A 20,446-nucleotide genomic window follows, 5' to 3' on the forward strand; every position below is an offset into this window, starting at 1 on the left:
TTGAATATTATTTACAATAGTCAAAAGTTAATATCTATATTTTTGCATAAGTTTCTAACAGCTTTAAATAAAAACAATAATTTGAAATTAAAAATTAATATTGAGTATATCGAATCAATCACAAAAATTTCTTAATCTCAAAATAACATTATTGTTTATACGATTAAAAAACTAATAACATTACTATCAAAATAAAAAACGAGATTAGTGAGATTGTTGATTTTAGATAAGAATGATTTAGAACTAAACAAATGAAATCTTATTAATTGTAAAAAAGCATAAGTAATGAAAGAGTTAGGTTTCGGGTTGTTAAAAGAATGAAAAAAATGATAGCAAAAATATTTTATTATTTTATTATTTTTTTAGGGATGCATCTCTTCAAGAAACGCATCCTTTTTTTAATGAATGCGTCTCTTCAAGAGATACATTCAGTGCGAAAAAAATTAATAAAATATTATTCATTACGGGAAAAAAATAAAATAAAATATTGTCGAATGCGTCTCTTGAAGAGACGCATTCGGATGGGGACAAAAAAAGTCTCCCTTTCCCCTAAATAAATTTCAAACTTCCCATTTTCCCTAATTAACTTTCAAAACCCCTTACAAATCTAAATAACCCATCCCATACCTACCTTTATTATACTCATTTTTTTAAATATAATTTAGACATCACAAAAAATTCAGATTTGAAATTTACAAATTTTGTTTTGGTTAAATTACACATTTAATCCCTAAACTTTGAAGTTTATTTGTACTAGTTGGTCCATATCAAAATTATAGATATGATCCTCAATTTTTTTTTTAATTTACGAATTTACTATATACAAAATCGATTTTTTTCCGTTGCATTAGACATGATATTCAAAATTATATCTAATAGATCAATTAATTGTTTTAAAATTTAGAGTCTATGGAAGTTTTGGAAGTACTAAAAATAAAAATGAAAACTTAGTGCCTATTAAAAATAAAATTTAAAATTTAAAGGCTAAATAGATACAAACATAACTCAAAGACTTAGATAATTATTTTAAATGGTAAAACTGTTGTAAATATTTTTCAATATAGATCGTGATAGACAATCATATTTTACTATATTTGTAAATAAATTGACTCATTTTCTTTTTTTTAGAATAGGCGATATTATTATACCACAAAGGGGAACCCACAGCTCAGGATCAAGGCATCAAAACAACAAAGCACAAGCAAAGATAAGGAAACAAAACCAAAACAAAGCCAACAAGATAATACCAGAACAAAACCAACACATAAACACAAACTCGCAAACCACCAAGGAGAAAGCTAGAGAAAAGAACCCAAAATCCCACAAATTAGGGACATAGCAAAACAAAGAACAATGTAAAGTTCCAAAAAAAAAAAAAAATCCGTAAACACACTAGATAAGACCAAGAAGATTAACCCGCCAGGAAGCAACGCGAGCACAAACTGTAGAGATTATAAGGTGAATCAGAGCAGACACCGACCTCGGTCGACCTCCATGTAACCACCGATTACGCTCCTGCCAGATGTAGTATATGGAAGTACACCAGAAAACACGGAACAACTTACTACGCACCCCCTTACCCAACCCCGCTCGACACAACCAACTCAACTCTACATCCCAACCCGTCACCCGATGAGACAAACCCAACTGACGCAAACACCCCAGACCACACCTCTTTCCTAAACCCACACTCGAAAAATAAATGATCCCGCGACTCCACACCTCCCCACACAGAAGACACCCCCACCACACCCCAACTCCTCAACCAATCCCCCGTACCCAACCTGTCCCTCATAGCTAACCACACACAGAAGAAGTGACGCGGAATACCACTCCGCCCATAAAATACCAGCCTAAGACACCCTAGGATGTCGAGGACGCAAACTCTCCCACGCACTAGCGATAGAAAACCGATCACTAGCATCCGACACTCAAACCCAATAATCCTCCTCCCTCACCCTAAGTCCCGGGGCCTGAATAAGACCCCAGATCTCAAGCAGCTCGCAAGACACTGTCGACCACCTTTAACCTCCCTCACCATCCATGAACTCTGACAACCACGCCTTCAAACTACTCTCTGCATAATAAACCACCGTAGACCTACATGAATCCAAAATCGCGCCCCCCGACAGCCAAACATCCCACCGAACAAAATAAGACCGTCCATCGTCGATCATCAAATGAACTAGATGCTTGAATCTATCTCTCGCAAGATAGCCCTCAAGCACCAAGATCTCTCCACCTCACTCCGAACAATCCACAAAGACCGCCCACACAAAACATACTCCTCCAATCACACCATCCATAATGATCCCGATTTAATTAAGAGAGGCCAAAACAACTTCTTAATAGGAGTGGTTCCAAAAGGCCACATTTCACACCCAACTCCCCTCTCCCAACGGCAACGCCTAGATTAAACTTGTAATTTAATTCATTTTTTTTTTTTTTTAGTTTAAATTTAAGCAATCGATAAATGAAAATAAAAATGTAAACTAAAATGATTTTTAATAATCTTCTGAAAAATATATTGTTGCTGCTCAGAATTCGACCACTCCAACGTCCGTCGTCTTCCCCGGCTCCGGTCGACCGTCGGAGTGTACACTGTACAACAACCGCTCACTTCCGTTCATTTCAATCCAATGTTTCTGAGAGCTCCCCTGCTTAAGCTTTCACCAATCTACTCAATCCCATGCCATTCTCTGGTTCCGTTGTCTCTCTCTTCCTCAATTTGTTCTTCTCGCACACCTTTCGATCTCCGATGCCATTCAGCTCTCCCCATATCCCACGAACCATCTTCTTCACCTCCCTCTGAATTCCCCGATGTGGCGGATAATCGTTGGAGGCCCACGTGTTTGTATTTCACACAGGGCAAGTGCACAATGGTATTTTTCAATTCCGGATCTGAGTTGCTGTGTTCGCGTTTTTCGAACGCTTTTTTGTTTTCTTTGCTTCCATTTTCTGAAATGATTGAAGATCCTTCTTGACGGTGGGTGCTAAGTTGCTAGTTTGGTGCTGTACACCACGTGTTCGACGATATTCCTCACAGAGCTTTTGCTCGCTTTTCCTGTGTGTTAAGCTGTCTACTAGTTGAATTTTGATTAGGAACTCCATAATTTGAGAATTGAAGGGTAGGATTATCGAAATGTCATTTTAATTCTAAGAGTGGAAAATTTGTAACACATTTGAACAAAATAGGAAATGTTAGAATTCTAGAAAAGGATACGAATGTACAACCATCTTTCACTGTTGATCAGACTCGTGTTATGTTGTGTGTTCTGATGGTTTTGACTTGATTTCCCAGCTGAAGTTTCGCAGCCGAATTTAGATATTTATTGTCTTGTCTAGATGGATGATCCACTCCACATAAAGAAGTTCAATCATGATATCTCCATGGAGCTTCAGGTAGATGTTGCTAGGTCAAACCATATGCGAATTCAGGACGTTGATTTTTTTCTGGTGCTTGATCTGGAGGGTAAAGTTGAAATAATTGAGTTTCCAGTCATATTGGTCAATGCCAAGACAATGGGTGTGACAGGTTTTTTCCACAGGTTCTACCTGCTTCTTTTTAACGTGCTCATTCTTGCTATTGGTTATGTTATCAATCTCTTTCCACTTGGCAGATTTTATATTTTATGCATCTCTATATTTCCCTGTGACCTGTTTTCTTCTAAAATGGACCTGGAAAAAATTTATGCATAAAATTTATATTTTATGCATCTCTAGCCCTTTACACCACATTTCCTGATGCGCATACTATATAAGTATGGGGTAAAATGTTCACTTATTTTGGAACTATTTTAGAAAATTTGGCTTCTGTGTGGTTGAGAGATGACATTGACTGGCTTTTTATTGCTAGTAACCCGATCATGTCAAATGGTTTAACTTCCAAGAATGTCAACAAATGTTATTCGTGTAATTTAGAACTAGAGATTTATGTTTTTTCTTTCTTGGTTGCCACGTTTGTTAACCACTGCCTTAAATCCTTCCTCAGGTTTGTTAGGCCATCAAGAATGAGTGAACAAAGGATAAATGAGTACATTGAAGGAAAATATGGCAAGTTTGGAGTTGACCGGTATGCTTCTAATCTTGTATGGTGAAGGCTTGATAATGTTCGACATTATTGTGCATCTGCATTCATTTATTTCTGAAGTATCGATCAAACGTTGATCAAGGCCTTGACTTTAGGATGTATTTCAAAACCTGATCGTATGATGTACATGTCCGATGCTACTTTGGTAGGACTAATTTTTTTTTCTGCAGTATGCTGACAACTCCCATTAAGATTCTAATGGAACTTTTTTTTTTACTAGCTGATAGTTCCATATTATAAATTACAGTGTCTGGCATGACACAGCCATACTGTTCAAGGATGTTATTCAAGAGTTCGAAGATTGGCTGGTTCAGCATCAGCTATGGAGGAAGGAACTGGGCGGTGTTCTTGACCGAGCAGCATTTGTGACATGGTAAACCTCCTTTTCTCGATCTACTTTTACACTCGCTAAATTGTTCATTTATTCATATTGTTAATGTGCTATGTGTATCGGGAGTTTGCCCAACAACCACTAGATTTTTTCACCTTGTTATAATGTTAAAGATTGATTATCTAATGATTCATGTTCTCTTTTGCTTGTACCAGTGGCAACTGGGATATAAAAACTCAGGCCCCACATCAATGTAGCGTATCGAAGATGAAACTTCCTGACTATTTTATGGAGTGGATCAATATTAAAGATGTCTATCTCAACTTTTACAATAAGAAGGTACCATATCCTGTCAAAATAAGAGTTTGTAGCATCTTGAGTGGCTTTATTGTTCTGTCGGCAATGGAGAAACAAATTATGTTACTTTTAGGATTCAGAGCTGACGGTTTTACTTCTCTTCGCTTGGATAGATCATACCATAAGCATTACAAAACACAACATATTGGTTTACAATTTTCAAAACAGAGTTCAATATTCATTATTCTACATGGGAAAGACTTGAATGGAAATGACGTTCTCTGTTAGAGTAGATGTTATTGATTGCTTTAGCTTCTGTTGTTCATATACGCCATAATTTGTTTAGTTTCTCTGAGAATGGATCTTATACAACCAATTATTGATGAAGTTCTTTACTTTGGATGGTAATTGGTAGGCGACGGGAATGGCAACAATGATGAGACAACTTGAAATACCCTTGGTGGGAAGCCATCACCTTGGTATAGATGATACAAAGAACATTGTGAGAGTGATGCAGAGAATGGTTGCTGATGGTGCACATTTACAGACCACTGCACGAAGGAATCCCAAATCTCCTCAACATGTTAAGTTTCTTTTTGAGAACCGTATTTAGTGGTGGCTATCTTCAGCAAGTTATCATCAATATTTGTTAGGATGATACATGGAATGGCTAAATCTTGAAGTAGCTAAAGTAGCTACAAGAGATCTCATGAGTTGTAGATGTATTTGTTAATCAGTTCTGATATGTTTCAAGTGTTGAAATTTTACCAATGTGCTTCTCTAATTGTCTCCTTTTATACCTGGTATATTTGATTCTTAAGGCCCCACTTAGTAACCATTCAGTTTTTGGTTTTTAGATTTTTAAAATGAAACTTGTTAGAATTATGATATTGAATATTTGTTTAAGTTCCTGGCATTAACTTCTTGAGCTTTCAGGAGTTGTATCTGGTGGTATCTGTCTTAGAGATTGTTCTTCAAGTTGTCAAATCTATAGAATATTTTTTCTCTTACTTAATTTATTCTGCAGAATGATTTATATGGGTTGTTTTCCTTTTTGGTGATCTGACGATTTTATGTGGAGATTTTTTCCATTATTCTGCTGTGCTATTTAAGCTCAATATGTCCTCATGCTAGGGTTGCTATACATATTATTTTGTAAGATCGTTGAGTGTGTTTGACAGAAAATCTACTATATTGCATCGAATTCAAGAAGGTTTTGTGGTTTGTTTGTGGCGGCGTGTTCTTTACTTGTTCTTACAGTGAGCGTTTCTTGTTCGGTCTTAAGGGGAGCTTAAGACATTATTGATCGAGAAGGATTTCACACGCCTTAGGAGGAGCCTAAGGTATGAATCAAGATTTAGGAAAGCCTAAGTTCTTATGTGAAAGGAGTTCACAAGTATAAGGAAAGATATCATCAAGTGAGAGGGAATCTCACACACTTAGGGGGAGCCTAGGTTTAAGAGAGATGGTTCTTATATGAAGGATAGTTCACAAGTATAAGGAAAGATATTATCAAGTGACAGAGAATCTCACACACTTAGGGGGAGCCTAAGTTTAAGAGAGATGGAGTCTCACATCTAGGGGAGCAGAGGTGATCAGCTAAGTCGGGTTGTATGTGAGTCATTTACAGATAAGTACAACGTTGTAAATTTTTAACTTTTATATATTAGTGAAATATCTTTCCTGGGCACATTGCCCCCAAACGTAGGTGGTTTATCACTGAACTTAGTCACCAATCTCAGTGTATTTATCTTTGATTTACTCTCTGTTTACTATGTTTCTGAATTTGCTAGGACATTGTGTGAGACAATCATATAGTGTGCAATAACTACTTTCCAAAATTTCAATACCTACAAACACTCCAACTTTTAGGTTTCTTGTTTTGTAATCTACTTGATATCCATATTTTTAAAAATCAAGCCACAATTTGAAAACTAAAAAATAGAAAAGAAAAGTTTTTTAAAATTTGTTTTTGTTTTTAAATTTTGGCTAGAAAGATGCAAACCATGGTAAAAAAGGAGAAAAAACTTAATTTTTAAAAATCAAAAATAAAAAATGAAATAGTTACCAAATGGGCCTAAAAGATCGTCTTAAATCTATTAGAAAATGTTGGAAAAATTATTGACGTGTTAACCCCTATGTTGCATTAATCTTGGTTAAATTATAAATTTGATCTTTATTATTTGGAGAAAGTTATATAGAGATTATTTATGAGGCTTTTATCAAACCACAGGGCTTTTATCTATCTATGATTTTTTTTTCTTTTATTACCAATTGATTTTTAGTTTTTAAAAAGTTTAGAATGAGCATCGATGTACCTGGATAAGTTTAGAGGTGACATTTAAAACCATAAAAAATAGTATAAACCATTTAGTTCAATTACAAGTTTAGACCTTGAACTAATTCATATTTATTTGGTCTTTAAACTTTTAGGAGTGTCTAACATGTTTTTAGACTTTTAATTTTGTATATAATGAATTCAGGTATATTCGATCTTTTAAAAGAAAATAATTGACAATTAATCTATTAAGTATAAAAATTAATTTTATGTCTAATAAAAAATTTTTAAATCTCTATTTATATGAATTAAAAAAAATACATGTTATAGATTTATGATTAATGAACATAAAAGCTTATAAATCTTTTATAAAATTTAAAAATTTAGCCATAGAATCAAAAGTTTAGCACTTATAAATACTTAAAAAAATTTAGAGACAACTAAACTAAATTTGTAATTTAACATACCACAAATTAGAACCCTCCGTCCCTGTTTTCCGGTTTAGGGCCACCGGGCTAGAAGACGACCGAAGTGGCGGATATTAGTAGTATGTGAATTTTGGGCGTTGGCCGTCAAAGCGGGAACTTCAACATTATGGAATCTCAGCTCAAAAAGACCTCTAAACCCAAATTGTTGAACCCCAATTGGGCGCTACTCCAACAAGTACTACTTGTTGTTGTTGTTGTTGTTGTTCTTCTTCTTCTTCCTCCCTCCATTCCTCGTTTTCCCCTCTCTTTCCGTCACTGATTTCTATCTATTTTGATCCTGCAGAAGCTCAAACCCCTTGGTTCAAACCATTCACGGTCGTCTACTGTTCCGAAATCCGAAGCTTCATCAAAGACCCTTTTAGGTAAGAGTTCTTCTAATACCCCTCCGTTCAAAGTTGCTTTCCTGCTTTTGGAGGATCACGATTGATTTCGTAGTTTCTCATTTACAGAGAATTATGAATATTTCATGCCCTTGTTTGATGAACTCTGTTGTGCTACCTGTTATCTTTACTTCCATGTTATTGTATGAGCCTTACTAATTCAAACGCAGAAAGTGAAAAGAGGGTTTTGCTGCAATCGTCATTTGAGATGGTGTGTGCTTTTGATTTTAGGAACTGGGGTTTTCAAATTATTGTATCGGGAAGTTCTTAGTTCATGAAATGTTTAGAATGACCAAACAAGTTTTGTTTTGGTTTCATTCTAATGAATTCACGTAGATTTTGTTGTCATAATGTAGTGATTTAGTTAACTTGTGCGACCTGCGTTTACAGGGAAACGCAAGGAAAGATCTGATGTGGAGTCAAATCATTCCCAGAAGAATATTCTCATTCCGGTGAACGATGACTTTAGGTAATCTTTTAGAATTATTTTACATTAGTTGAAGAACATAGAAGTTGTTTTCTACTTACTTTGGATGCATATTGAAAATATTTCTAGTTGTATAATCACCAACTACTGGAGTGGCATTGATAAATGACAGATAATTTTAATGATGATTCAATTCTTGACTATCATAAGCAGCATAGCAAGTTCATGTGACTAAATTATGCTATAAAATTATGAATGAACTTGGAACTAAACATATATATCAAGTTCTATGTGTGGCTTGGCTTCTAATCCTGTAGTTTGGGAAATACCAAATCTGCTAATACATTATGGTACAGCTTCTTCTCATAATTCAAAGATTCAAGTTCTTCAATGCTTGAAAAAAAAAGAAATTCTAAGCTTGAAATTACTTGATTCCCTGCCCTTGTTATCTTTACCAAAAAAGAATTGACTTGTATACTCCAAATCACAATATTCTTGTTTTTCGAAAAAACTCTTATTTCAACTCGTTGGGATTAAAATCCGACGAAACATGTAGAGTAAATAGTTTGGTTCCTTTGGAAGTTTAGCTGAAACGACTACTAACCATCTTCATACTTTTGCCAGTCTTACAGATGTAGTTGCTATGGATTGTGAAATGGTTGGCGTGGGTCAAGGTAACAAAAGTGCCCTTGGACGAGTTACACTGGTATTCATTCCTTTTTTTAGTTTGATCACCTATGATTCGTATCCATGTATTTGGTTTTTTAGCATACACGTGGAGAGAGAACCTCTTTACACCTCTTTCAATCAGGAAAGAGAATGGGTTATTATTATTATTATTATTTTGGAGGGGTTGATAGTTCAACTTTCATTGTCATTAGTAGTAGTTTCTCAGAGCACCAAAGAGTAACGTTTAACCTGTCTATATTATTAGTTGCTAACAGTAGTGCCAATTAATGGCAGGTAAACAAATGGGGGAATGTTATATATGATGAGTTTGTACGCCCTATAGAGCGCGTGGTTGACTTTCGTACTCAAATTAGTGGCATAAGACCCTCCGACTTGAAGAAAGGTGACTTTAGTTTTCCTTTTTTCTTTTAATATGTATATTTTTTTGTTTACATGTATTAAAACCATAATACTCAGCTGCCTAACATGTTTACCTAACAAAATGTATTTTAAGGAAGAGATTGGAGTTATCTGTTTCATTGAAGAGTTTTAATGATGTTGAAGAATCTAATTTCCAGCTATGTACAATTATACAATTATCTATGTACTAAGAGAGAAGTGAAAATTTGAATAAGTAGATTAATGAAAAGCAAATATAGGGTATTGTACTTTGCCCCTTTCTTTCAACAAGATAGTCTGGGATTTGGATTTTTAGTTCCTTGTGCCCAATCAGTCTTTCATCCTTCGATTTCCAACTGGGATTTATAGTCTACTTTACTTTAGGTTTCAGAAATGTCATTGACTAAATTGATATATATTTTTTAATTTCAGCGAAGGATTTTTCAACTGTCCAGAAGAGAGTGGCTGAGTTGATTAAAGGAAAGATTCTTGTTGGCCATGCCTTGCGTAATGATCTTAAGGTATCTAGGTTAATGTAGTTTATGGTTCAAAATATAAACCTGACAAGTTATAGTAAAGTTCTCCATTCATTTGACAGGCATTGCTATTGAGTCATCCCAAGCAGGATGTGAGAGACACCTCCGAGTACCAATTCTTTCAGAAGTAATGATTTGGCTCCCCATTGTACTTTATAACTTCCACCTTTTCAATTCTACTGTGAAATTCATCCGTGTTCTCAAATGTTTGATGAAACAGGGAAGGATGTAGAAGAGCTCTGCGCCATCTTGCAGCTGAGTTTCTTGGCGTTGAGATCCAAAATGGGGAGCACTGTCCTGTTAGTTATCTGATCTTTTCATCCTTTATATTTTTAGTGTCTTTTGTTAAACTGCCAGAGAAATTGAATACCACTTGCGTTGACCTAATGGTCAATAAGGGCCATGAAAATAATAAAGGGGCTTGATAGAGTGGGTTGAATTTTATATCTAAGAGTTTTCTTGACAACCAAATGTTATAGAGTTCGATAGTAATCCCGTGAAACTAATCACTAGTTGAGGTGGAACACATGCTGACTCGAACACTATCATTGAAGAAATTGAAATTGGGTATTGATTACAAGGAACAACTTTAAATTCCAAAAAAGTTGGAAATGTTTACCCAAAATAAAATAAAAAGGGGTTAAATTGCGAATTTACAAGTTTAGTCTATGAACTTTTGACTTTGTCAATTTGGTTCTTAAATTTTCAAAATGGTCTATTAAGTTCTCGAATTTTAATTTTGAGTTTAAGAAATCCTTAAAGTTTAAATGATGTCTAGTAAGGTCCTTGATATATTCAATTTAAAAAAAAAAATGAACCCATAATTGATCTACTAGATATAAAATTTAAATTGTCTAAGAAAATACTAGGATTTCAATTTTATGTTCAGTAGATTTGTGAATTTTAAAAAATATATCAACCAAATCAAGGACGTATTAGGTGCGAGATTAAAAATTTCAGGGATCTATTGGACACAAATTTGGAAGTTTAAGAATTTATTACACTTCTTAAAATCTAGGAACTTATTCAACATAAAATTCAAAGTTAGGGTTGATTAGGTATTTTCTTAAAAGTTCATGGATCTATTTGACCTTGAATGTTTTGGGACTTATTCGATACTTTTGATTTTGAAAGATCATGGACCAAATAGACATAAACGTGAAAGTTTAAGGACTATAGTAGTAATTTAACAAACAAAAAATTATGCTGCCTCCAATATTTTATGGTAGTTACAACTTACAAGGGCCCCACTTAACCACCATGTTACAACTTACAAGAGTCCTACTTCACCATGTTACTTGTTTTCATCCTAAGATTCATGACCACCAAAAGCAAGAAGTCCCATCTAGGTGCAAATTAACTACCCTGTCTGACCTCATTTTGCAAATTCTAGGAATCCATATATCGTTCCGGCTTCCTCTATTAATATCGATGCCAACAGCTTGTGACAAATTTTAACCAGATTGGTTTCTTGACATTATTAATATGTTGTCATGGGACATTTTGTTTTGAAAGATTTGTGAAATTTGGGTGAACTTTCTTTTGTAGGTAGAAGATGCTCGTTCTGCAATGCTGCTCTATCAGAAGAAAAGAAAAGAGTGGGAAAAGAGTGTCAAAGGTGAAATAAAGCTTAAATTGAAGCAGAAGAAACGCAAGCGAAGGAAGAAATCCAAGGATGGAGGTGGTTTTGAATGATCAAATCAAACTCCTAATATCTTAATCCGACTTAGATCTTACAAAAATGTGTAACTTGTTAGTATAGAACTTAGAAGTGGGTAAATTACAGGCATTTGAAACCATGAGTTCCATTCTTTATTATGAGTGAGACTATTGGTCTGTGTTCTTGGCCAATTTTTTGATCCTCAGGCTCGACAAGAATTACAGGTTATCAATATTGTATGGATGCATCAACCTAATATCCTAAAGTGAATAATATTGCTTATGTTGTGATTTTAAGTTATAGTTAGCTATATAATAATGTGAAAGTAAAACAATGGTTATTTTTATTTTTATTTTTTTTATTTTTTATTTTTTTTTAGTACAATAGTTACTGAGATGGGATCCAATTTTTGATCTCAATCTCAAGAACTACTATATTTTGGTGGGAAAGGTAGAGAAATTTGTTGTCATTGAATGTGGGTGAAAAAGTTTGAACTTACTCTATTAGGTCTTAAATCTCTACCATTAGGAATGCCAAATGACATAAGAGAAAGATGAGAGAATACTAAATATGGGTGTGATGTTTACTAAACACCACTTGATTTTTAGGTGAAACTAAGAACTCAAGTTTAGAATTAAGAGGAAAAGTTTTTAGATATCTTGATAGTGATTTCACAAGATGTATTAAGATGATTTGGTACTAATGTTCCTTCGATTAATTGTTCTTGATATGTCTAAGAAAATTCTAAAGACTAGTTCCTCATCTAAATCGGGTGGATCTGTTTTGGTATATAAGACATAAGTAGACTACTGTAATGTTCAGGGACTAAAAGACCTCGTCTGACTCTAGCCGACTCTAGCCACATCACTTATCTTGTTTGGTGTGATCGTTCAATCTACCTTACTTTTAATGAAAGAGAATTTATTTTAACTTTTAAGAAAATAAACCTAGTATATTTATCCTACCTTATTCTCTTAGATTATTGAGCATCTATCCCCTCAACTTTAGTGTACTCACTCCACTTTCTTGTACCATACATTTGATTAAATTGGTCTTCATAAATCCACCTGAAATTATTAATAAAGGTTAGATATTCGTAATTGTTTGAAAATTTGACTTACAACTTAACTAAATTCTTATCATAAGTATAACTAATACATTGTGGTAATACCTCAATTTATAACTAAAATATAGTTGAACAGTAATTAATATGTATTTTTTTTAATTGAGGTGGAATGTTTAAATTTCCGTCCCATATTTGTTGTACTTGGGAAAAAAAAAATCCAATATACAAGTTTCAATATTTTACCATCCATATCATAACCCATTTGCTCCTTTTTTTTTTAAAAAAAAATATATATTTATTTATTAAAAAAGGGCTTGTGGTTAAATGAACTGATAAATTACAATTCTTTTTTTGGAAAGAAGAAAAGCAGTTGTCTGAGTCCAATCAGAAATTTAATTCTGGCAGAGAAATGTGAAATGGGAAATGGAGAGAGACGTTTTGATGCTATTGATTGACCAAATTCACAATCACTTACCTTTCACTTCTCAACAATACACTCTCTTCTCTCGCCGATCACACCCCATTTACTGTGAGTTCCTTCTCCCATTCCTCTCCTTTTCTCTGTTTTACCGATTCTATCTTTGCTTTTTCCCCTTTTTCTGCGCTCAATTACTGATTTTCGTTATCTTTGAGGTCAATTTCTCGCATACCCTTTGTTTGATTTCTCGGGAACTGTTGGAGTTTGGTGGTGATTCCTTCCCACTTGATGAATATTCTAAACTTAGTAGCGTATGATTGTGAGCATTGGGTATTTTCCCTCTTCTTTTTGTTTTCTTTCCTTTGATTTTTTGATGGGTTTTAATTGATGGGGGTAAGTAGCTAGATTGCTTCATTGAAATCCATATTCGTGGGATTTATGAAACCGTTGATGGGTTTGGATGGAATATTATTGCCTTTGCATTTTCAGTATGCATTGTACATTTCTGAACCAAAATGTTGTTTATATTACGTTGTTTGTGATTCTGGCGTGGACTTTGAGCAGAAGCTGTTTAATAAACTTCATTTTATTGAAGCACCTGCCTACTCATAAATTTAGGATTTGGTGAAATTTTTAGGAACATTTTTACATTGATTGTGTCAGTTATTCCTTCACAAATCTCCCAGGTTTTGATTTGTATTTTATTTTTGTCCTTCAAATAAAAATTTTCACTACCCAATATTTCCTGCATATTGATCCTAGGCATTGAAGATAAGGTAAGGATAATTTTATTGGTACACTTGAGACGAAAAGAAATGGGGATTGTTGGCTGTGTTGTGGAGAAATCAGAGGAATGATGTTGAAAAGTCAAAATCCTGCTGCTGATTATCTCGCATGGATTTAGAAAATGGCTAAAGGTTTTGTGGTTGGAGTAATGAAAATATTCCCAAAGTGGTGTAAACACATGATATCCTAAAGTACTGGCGGTGGATAGATGCATTAAAGTTTTCTTTGGGTGCTTGCTCATGTTACCTTTCCCCACTACTTTTCTTCATAATGGTTGTGCTGATCTTTACCTCCTTGTTAGTGCTTGAGAAGCGTTGTGCTAATGTGGAATTTTTCATGATGTATAATTCATATTCCTTGGCATGCGTAGATTCTAAACTTGTTTAAGCTACTGTTATGCTTGCAAGGTTTTTATCTATTCTCTCATATGGAAAGGTAAATTTGCTTCTTTTCAGTATTTTTATCCAGGGGATGGTTCTCTTGTTACATTCAATCACCCATCATTTTAATATAACGAGTTCATCGAGTGAATTCAGTTTGTATAAACTTCATTTTTGTTAATATCATTCAACAGAATACTAATATTTATAACATTTTCGGTTTAAGAGTGGGTATAACTGCACTTTCATGGACATAAGGGAAAGAAATCGTGTCCTTAGTCATACACCTCCAACAATGGATCTGGAATTAGATCGACCAAGTCTTCTTCCAGAGCTTTCTCTTTTGGGCCAGGGAGCTTTCTCACAGTGGAGTAGCCATTCGATGGTTACAACTTCAAGAAACTCTATGAATCCTGACGTTCAACATCTACCTGAGCATGCTAATGGCGCTGTACTCTATGGAGTGAGCCAATACAATGGTTCTAGGATTCAGTGTGCTCAAGATATACAGGTCACAACAGCGGCCAATCCCTGTTCTTATCTAACCTCACCATATGGTAATCAGCATTTCCCATCTCCTAGAAATGGATTGATTGGAAATCCTGTTGATACATATGCCAGGAATAGTCATTTTATTGAGGGCGGATTTCCGTACAAGAGAAGATTTTCTGAAGGGTTCCCTGTGAGTTTCCAGGGTCCCAATAGTTTAGCAAGCTTTGAGTCTTTAAATGCACCTCATGCTCATAGCCATTTGATTAGAGGAGACTTAATGGTTCAGCACCTTCAGCCAACTAACAATGCTCTCTGGTTAGACCAACCTGTAAACTTTAATCTCGAAGATAGAAGCGCCTGGACTTGGAACCAAGCTCCTGCAGGTTTCCCTATTCATGGTATATTTTTCGTCCCCATTCTATTAAAAAGGATTGATTGTTCAGCTATTTATTTTTTGTGGGTTTCACTTTTAATTATTATTAAAGGACATTTGGGGCGCTGAGTTGATTATTTTAGCTAGTGGTTATTATAATATGTAGGTTACAATAGTTTGTGTTTAGGGTGCAGACTATTTTAGTTATAGGAAATAGTAAACACTGTTTTAAAGAGAGAGAGAAAAGGTGGGTGGAAAATAATAGATACTGTAGCAAAAATGGTTTTCAAATAGTATCTACTGTACTTAATTGTAAGTTATAAATAGTTATAAATGCAACTATTATATTTGAAGCCCTAAACATGGAGTGTGCTATAATAACCCATTGCACCAACTTCAAGTTGGTGGCCCAAACACCCCAAGTGTTTTTCTCCTATTTTTGTTTATAGCTATTTTTAGAAGGAAATTGGTTGCATAGTTACATGAAATATTCTTCTTCAGACTACTTCCATGCTACAACATGCTGTTAAAGTATAATGTTGAGCTCTACTGTCAATTATAGTTTAAACTATGTCGGTGTTTATCGCAATACACAACTTTACAGGGGACAGTGGGATTAGAGGCTTTTCAGAAAGTTTTAACTCAGGTCTTCATAGATACAGTGAAATGTCTGGGATAAGTTCTCCAAATTTTCAGCATCCTCCTTCCACAATAATCCAGCATTCCAGTCATCCAGTTCCATTACCACAGGCGCACTTGCAAGGACAAAGAGGCCAAAATATCAGTTTACATCCCCAAGCAGCAGCTACTACACCAAGGGTTCCTTTGAATTCTCCTTATGGCAACATGCACCAGTTTCCAGAGCTAGAGCTTAGGCAAACAAGAGATATTACGTTTGGTGACCGCATAACATATAATCCTCATCAAAGTTGTGTTGATCCAGAGACAACATTCCAACGTCGTTTAACATATCAAATGAGAGTTCCGGAGGAGGATGTAACTGTTCTTTCTATATTTCTGCCACTGTTATACAATTCTATATTTCTGCATTACTTTCTTAATACATGTTAATACCATATTGATGAATTTGAAGTGACGAGATGTATTTGATATATGCAGGAAGTTCCCATACGTGGGGCTCGGGCTTCAGCTTCAGACCCCAATGGTATAGGAGATTTTGCTGATGCATACAGAGATATGCGCCTGGACATCGAGCACATGTCATATGAGGTGAAGGAATTCTCATTTTCTGGTTTCAAGTACTTTGCTTTTATTAATATAAAAATATGTTTAATACCAATGTATAGGAGCTTCTTGCATTAGAGGAGCGGATTGGCTATGTTGGAACTGGGTTGTCTGAGGAAACAATTACAAGTCAACTGAAGACGAGGATCACTATGCCATCTGCAAGAGATGTAAATTTAGAAGTAGGCGCAACCTCTAGGAATGAGGAAACAAATTCATGCACCATATGCCTGGTAACTTCATTATTATGTTATTTGAACTTGTGTTAAAAAAATGTTATTCGAACTTATATATGTAACCGATAGCAATATACCATTTAACATGTGGCCTGAATGGATTTATAGGACGTCATTGGTGAAGGGACGAAGATTGGAATCCTTGATTGCGAACATTATTATCATGCAGATTGCTTAAAACAATGGTTGCTCATAAAAAACGTTTGCCCTGTCTGCAAATCTGAGGCATTGACAAGATAAATGAATAGTGATTGGGCTGATTTTGAACAGTTGAGTTGCAATTTAGCTTTAGCTGTTCATTGGCGATCAAACGATGATCGGTTTAAACTATGTTATACGTTTGTAAATGTCTTGCACATAAATACAACAATAAGACTCCAACTCATCTATATTTTGTTGGTTTCTTAAACTGTGAATGTATTTTTGTACAGAGTTTTGTGTTTGTATTGTGAAACTGTACATGTGAAATGTGGACTTTCTGTGCATTCAGTATATTGTTCTGTTCTTTACATAGCTTCAATCCTGTTGGGACTGTCGTGATTTTGGCATCCTGTGTTGTTCTTCATCAGTTTGTACGGTTTGGTTTTGGGTTCTGTTGGTTAGTGGAGTGCATCAAAGTTGAATCACTTCTCATTACAAATTTTGACAATACAAGTTGAATCTGAAGCTTGGTAAAATTTGAGAGACTAAAAAGGAGATATTGAATTTCATCCTTTAAAGAATCATTTTGCCCAAAAACCAGTTCTTTGATAAAAGAAGAAACACAGCTTCAGGCAGAATCTTGTGTATACAATATCTTCAAGGATAGTTTGGTTTTGGGAAGGGAAGCTTAGTCAGCAAAGTGAATTCTTTGGAGTAATATAACATACTCCTGGCATATCGTGCAAAATTGAAGAATCTAAAAAATTCTGCTCCCATTGAACTGAACATTTACCTACATACAACTTCAGTTTAACAGATCTCTCTATCTAGGACAATCTGATACAATTAAAACTATGGGGCATTACAAAAATTAAAACAATATAAGAGAGTGAGCTCGGACAAGAAAGTACACGGAATTGACAATAAGAAAAGGTGTCAATTTCAAAAGACTCCAAACATGAATCCAACCCTCCGAGAAGCTCCAGCACCATAAAAAATGACCATAAAGTAAATGTTTGTTGAGCAAATCCAGGAGTTGAAATTCAAGACATAGCATAACGAACTCATCCTTTTACTCCTTTTGATGATGTACCTCACATTCAAATGATGATATCATGAAGAGCAGCAACCAACTTTCTTCACTGCAGAAACATCATCCTTGTTTCCAACGTTAATGGTTTGTCCTTTAGGCAATGCCGCGGGATCCTCCCCAATCTCGAGCGCTTTTCTGCAGACTACACGATAGATTTGGGTTAGCACTTCGGTAAAAGCATTCTCGACATTCAGAGACTCAAGGGCAGATGTCTCCATGAAGAATGTGTTCTCCTTCTCTGCAAAGGCCTTGGCATCCTCAGTTGAAACAGCACGCAGATGTCGCAAGTCTGCCTTGTTGCCAACTAGCATTATCACAATATTGGAGTCGGTGTGATCTCTAAGCTCTTTCAACCATCTCTCAACATTTTCGAATGTCACATGTCGGGTGACATCATAGACAAGCAATGCACCAACAGCTCCTCGATAGTATGCACTTGTGATTGCACGGTATCTGGCAAAAAGAAGCATATAAGAGATGGTTCACAATAGTTTCATATCTTACCCTGATGATAAACCACGACAAATGAAACAAGCAATACCGAATAAAATGAAAATGACCGACTTTTTCACAAAGGGTCTTTCTTTTGAAGTGCAAATCATGAAATCTCTACAACACTTTAAAGTCTTCAGTATTACTCGTCCAGGCTTAACCATTGCCAAAAATACACACACACCAAAAGAAAAACAAGCCTTGCATACTACATTTTGGTACGAACCTCAATGTTGGAATTAAACATGTTAGAAGGCTCTTTCTTATTTCTATATGATCCAGGAATTAGATACAAAAATCATGTCGTGAATAAATGGTAATAGGAAACAAACAAATCAATACAGGCTGACTAGAAATGGAAATGCACAGAGCCAAAACCACTCTACACTCCAAGGGAAAGAAAAACAATTTCATTTAACAGAAAGTGCTGGCATGGCATCCATGAAGAAACTCGGCCGAAATTCCAACACTACTTCATAAATTTCTATAACAATGCAATTCAAACTTTGTCTGGGCATAAACAAGCCTTCCTCTCTTATCAGATCCAGATGATTATTTTAAACACAGAATTCAGAATACTCTAGGAAATAAGGTCCCACGTGAAAATCGATGGTGACATCCCATTACCGATCAAAATTCACCAACTCCAAAACTCGTATCAAATTTCTTGAGACTGAAGGTATCTAAAAAGTAAAAACGTAATCCCAGAAACTCCAATTGCAACAGATAAATAACGCGATCATCATCTCAACAGGCAAGCAATCCCTGATAATCAATATCTGAAAGCTACTTAATTCTCAGATCCTCAACAACAGAACACACTCAAAAGCCCTATAAATCCCACCTCCCCACCTTTCCTAACAATTCAGTTAAACGTCAAAATCTTAAATTACAGGATTAGATCTCAATAAACACACAGAAAATAAAATGATCAAGATCCACACCAAGACAATGCCAGAATCCGTCAGAATCATGGAAGTAAAAAGAACTCGTTGACAAACCTTTCTTGTCCGGCGGTGTCCCAAATCTGAGCCTTGACGATCTTGTCATCAACCCGAATACTCCGAGTAGCGAATTCAACACCGATTGTGGATTTGGATTCAAGACTGAACTCATTACGCGTAAACCTCGAGAGAAGATTGGATTTGCCCACTCCCGAGTCACCGATGAGAACCACTTTAAAGAGGTAATCGTAATCGTCGTCCGTTCTATACGCTGCCATACTTATTCAGGTCCGATCCGATGACTCTGGAATTCGATGGGTCTGAAGAAATGGATCAGCAGGTGGCGCTCCAAGGCATAAGAAAACAGAGAGGTTTTGAAATTGCTGAAGACGATCAGTCACAACGTTACGGCGAAATGGGTTGATTCATCTTCAACATTCCGCTGCTTCTGGGCTTAGTAACGGACTTGGGCTTCTTTTTTGTAGCAATCTCCTTCTTTTCCTTTAACATATCCAAACATTTTAGGTTTAAATCTTACCTCTCATACTTCTTTTAAAATTTCTATTTCAGTCCTTCTATTTTGAATTATTTTTCATTCGATCCTTACGAATTGTGTTTTATTTATATTAGTGCACAAATTCAACTGAGATGTATCTAATTCACACCACGTATTCAACGAGATTTTTGTGTTTGACACACCAACTTCGATGTTTAAGTTAAAAAAAAAAAAAAAAGAAGCTTACATTGGTGCATCAAGTTTAGAGTTTGAAAATGAGGTCTAATTTACCGCTATTTTGAGTTTTATTCGAGTTTGACCTAGAGTTTTTGGTTTTTTCCTTCAAACCTGACCGAAAAAGGTTGACTTGGACCGATAGAATTTTTTCCTTGTTGCAAGCGGGCAATGGAGAAATTAGGTCACCTAGAATTCTACCTCCTTGAGTGTGGCCAAGATGGCAATGTGGGCTTTTAGCTTTTAACTTGGCATTCTCAAAGCCCAAATGCTTAGATGTTCGGCAACTCTAAGCTTGTTCAACTTCAATTTGCTTTCTGTTCAAGTCTTTCTTCTTTTTTCTTTTGCCTTTCAACATATTTCGTTAGGTCTAAATCTACCTATAACATTTTCAACACATACTTACATTTGATATATTTGAAGTCATATTATATGTCTTTAAAATCACTCATAAAGGAAACCGTTAGTCGTTAATAACTAAATAGATATTTCTTT

At 35.2% G+C, this 20,446-nt stretch overlaps 4 protein-coding genes across 8 annotated transcripts; 3 read left to right on the forward strand and 1 right to left on the reverse strand.

The window, feature by feature from the left end:
- Positions 1-2,460: 2,460 nt before the first annotated feature.
- Positions 2,461-5,489, forward strand: LOC120085058 (Polynucleotidyl transferase, ribonuclease H-like superfamily protein). The gene is made up of 6 exons (XM_039040900.2): positions 2,461-2,882; positions 3,346-3,548; positions 3,992-4,072; positions 4,338-4,463; positions 4,637-4,760; positions 5,134-5,489. Exons 1-6 carry the CDS (start codon positions 2,640-2,642, stop codon positions 5,329-5,331), a joined length of 975 nt encoding a protein of 324 aa, XP_038896828.1. The 5' UTR covers positions 2,461-2,639; the 3' UTR covers positions 5,332-5,489.
- A 1,945-nt stretch (positions 5,490-7,434) lies between these two features.
- On the forward strand, positions 7,435-11,851 carry LOC120085282 (Polynucleotidyl transferase, ribonuclease H-like superfamily protein). 3 transcript variants are annotated; one of them, XM_039041194.2, is made up of 9 exons: positions 7,435-7,659; positions 7,768-7,846; positions 8,255-8,333; positions 8,916-8,997; positions 9,255-9,363; positions 9,792-9,880; positions 9,958-10,022; positions 10,116-10,194; positions 11,444-11,851. In XM_039041194.2, the coding sequence occupies exons 1-9, from the start codon at positions 7,591-7,593 to the stop codon at positions 11,588-11,590; spliced, it is 798 nt and encodes a 265-aa protein (XP_038897122.1). In that variant the 5' UTR covers positions 7,435-7,590; the 3' UTR covers positions 11,591-11,851. The 3 variants fall into 3 exon arrangements, with proteins under 3 accessions (XP_038897122.1, XP_038897120.1, XP_038897121.1); XM_039041192.2 differs by having other exon boundaries at positions 7,459-7,683; XM_039041193.2 differs by having other exon boundaries at positions 7,459-7,680.
- A 1,101-nt stretch (positions 11,852-12,952) lies between these two features.
- LOC120085575 (RING/U-box superfamily protein) lies at positions 12,953-17,060 on the forward strand. Of its 3 annotated transcripts, none has more exons than XM_090317599.1 (6): positions 12,953-13,150; positions 14,434-15,095; positions 15,675-16,066; positions 16,190-16,300; positions 16,378-16,548; positions 16,660-17,060. In XM_090317599.1, the coding sequence occupies exons 2-6, from the start codon at positions 14,453-14,455 to the stop codon at positions 16,789-16,791; spliced, it is 1,449 nt and encodes a 482-aa protein (XP_090173725.1). In that variant the 5' UTR covers positions 12,953-13,150; positions 14,434-14,452; the 3' UTR covers positions 16,792-17,060. The 3 variants fall into 3 exon arrangements, with proteins under 3 accessions (XP_090173725.1, XP_090173726.1, XP_038897552.1); XM_090317600.1 differs by having other exon boundaries at positions 12,994-13,150; positions 13,802-15,095; XM_039041624.2 differs by having other exon boundaries at positions 13,091-13,369; positions 14,432-15,095.
- A 380-nt stretch (positions 17,061-17,440) lies between these two features.
- Positions 17,441-19,957, reverse strand: LOC120085577 (ras-related protein RABA1f). Its single transcript, XM_039041627.2, has 2 exons — positions 19,279-19,957; positions 17,441-18,238 (listed from the first exon to the last, which is right to left on the reverse strand). The coding sequence occupies exons 1-2, from the start codon at positions 19,497-19,499 to the stop codon at positions 17,806-17,808; spliced, it is 654 nt and encodes a 217-aa protein (XP_038897555.1). The 5' UTR covers positions 19,500-19,957; the 3' UTR covers positions 17,441-17,805.
- Between the last annotated feature and the right edge of the window lie 489 nt (positions 19,958-20,446).

This window comes from Benincasa hispida, chromosome 9 (assembly GCF_027475165.1).
Source record: "Benincasa hispida cultivar pf3 chromosome 9, pf3_genome.v1.1, whole genome shotgun sequence".
In the NCBI taxonomy this organism is placed as follows: Eukaryota; Viridiplantae; Streptophyta; class Magnoliopsida; order Cucurbitales; family Cucurbitaceae; genus Benincasa; species Benincasa hispida.

Excerpts from the sequence above, each read along its gene's own strand:
- LOC120085058 (XM_039040900.2), top strand. The coding sequence starts at position 2,640 with ATGTTTCTGAGAGCTCCCCTGCTTAAGCTTTCACCAATCTACTCAATC. Across the intron at positions 4,464-4,636 it reads CGAGCAGCATTTGTGACATG|TGGCAACTGGGATATAAAAA; the intron begins GTAAACCTCCTT and ends TGCTTGTACCAG. Across the intron at positions 4,761-5,133 it reads TCAACTTTTACAATAAGAAG|GCGACGGGAATGGCAACAAT; the intron begins GTACCATATCCT and ends GGTAATTGGTAG.
- LOC120085282 (XM_039041192.2), top strand. The coding sequence starts at position 7,591 with ATGGAATCTCAGCTCAAAAAGACCTCTAAACCCAAATTGTTGAACCCC. Across the intron at positions 7,847-8,254 it reads TTCATCAAAGACCCTTTTAG|GGAAACGCAAGGAAAGATCT; the intron begins GTAAGAGTTCTT and ends CTGCGTTTACAG. Across the intron at positions 10,195-11,443 it reads AAAATGGGGAGCACTGTCCT|GTAGAAGATGCTCGTTCTGC; the intron begins GTTAGTTATCTG and ends TTTCTTTTGTAG.
- LOC120085575 (XM_039041624.2), top strand. The coding sequence starts at position 13,328 with ATGAATATTCTAAACTTAGTAGCGTATGATTGTGAGCATTGG. Across the intron at positions 13,370-14,431 it reads CGTATGATTGTGAGCATTGG|AGTGGGTATAACTGCACTTT; the intron begins GTATTTTCCCTC and ends TTTCGGTTTAAG. Across the intron at positions 15,096-15,674 it reads TGCAGGTTTCCCTATTCATG|GGGACAGTGGGATTAGAGGC; the intron begins GTATATTTTTCG and ends ACAACTTTACAG.
- LOC120085577 (XM_039041627.2), bottom strand. The coding sequence starts at position 19,499 with ATGGCAGCGTATAGAACGGACGACGATTACGATTACCTCTTTAAAGTG. Across the intron at positions 18,239-19,278 it reads GACACCGCCGGACAAGAAAG|ATACCGTGCAATCACAAGTG; the intron begins GTTTGTCAACGA and ends TCTTTTTGCCAG.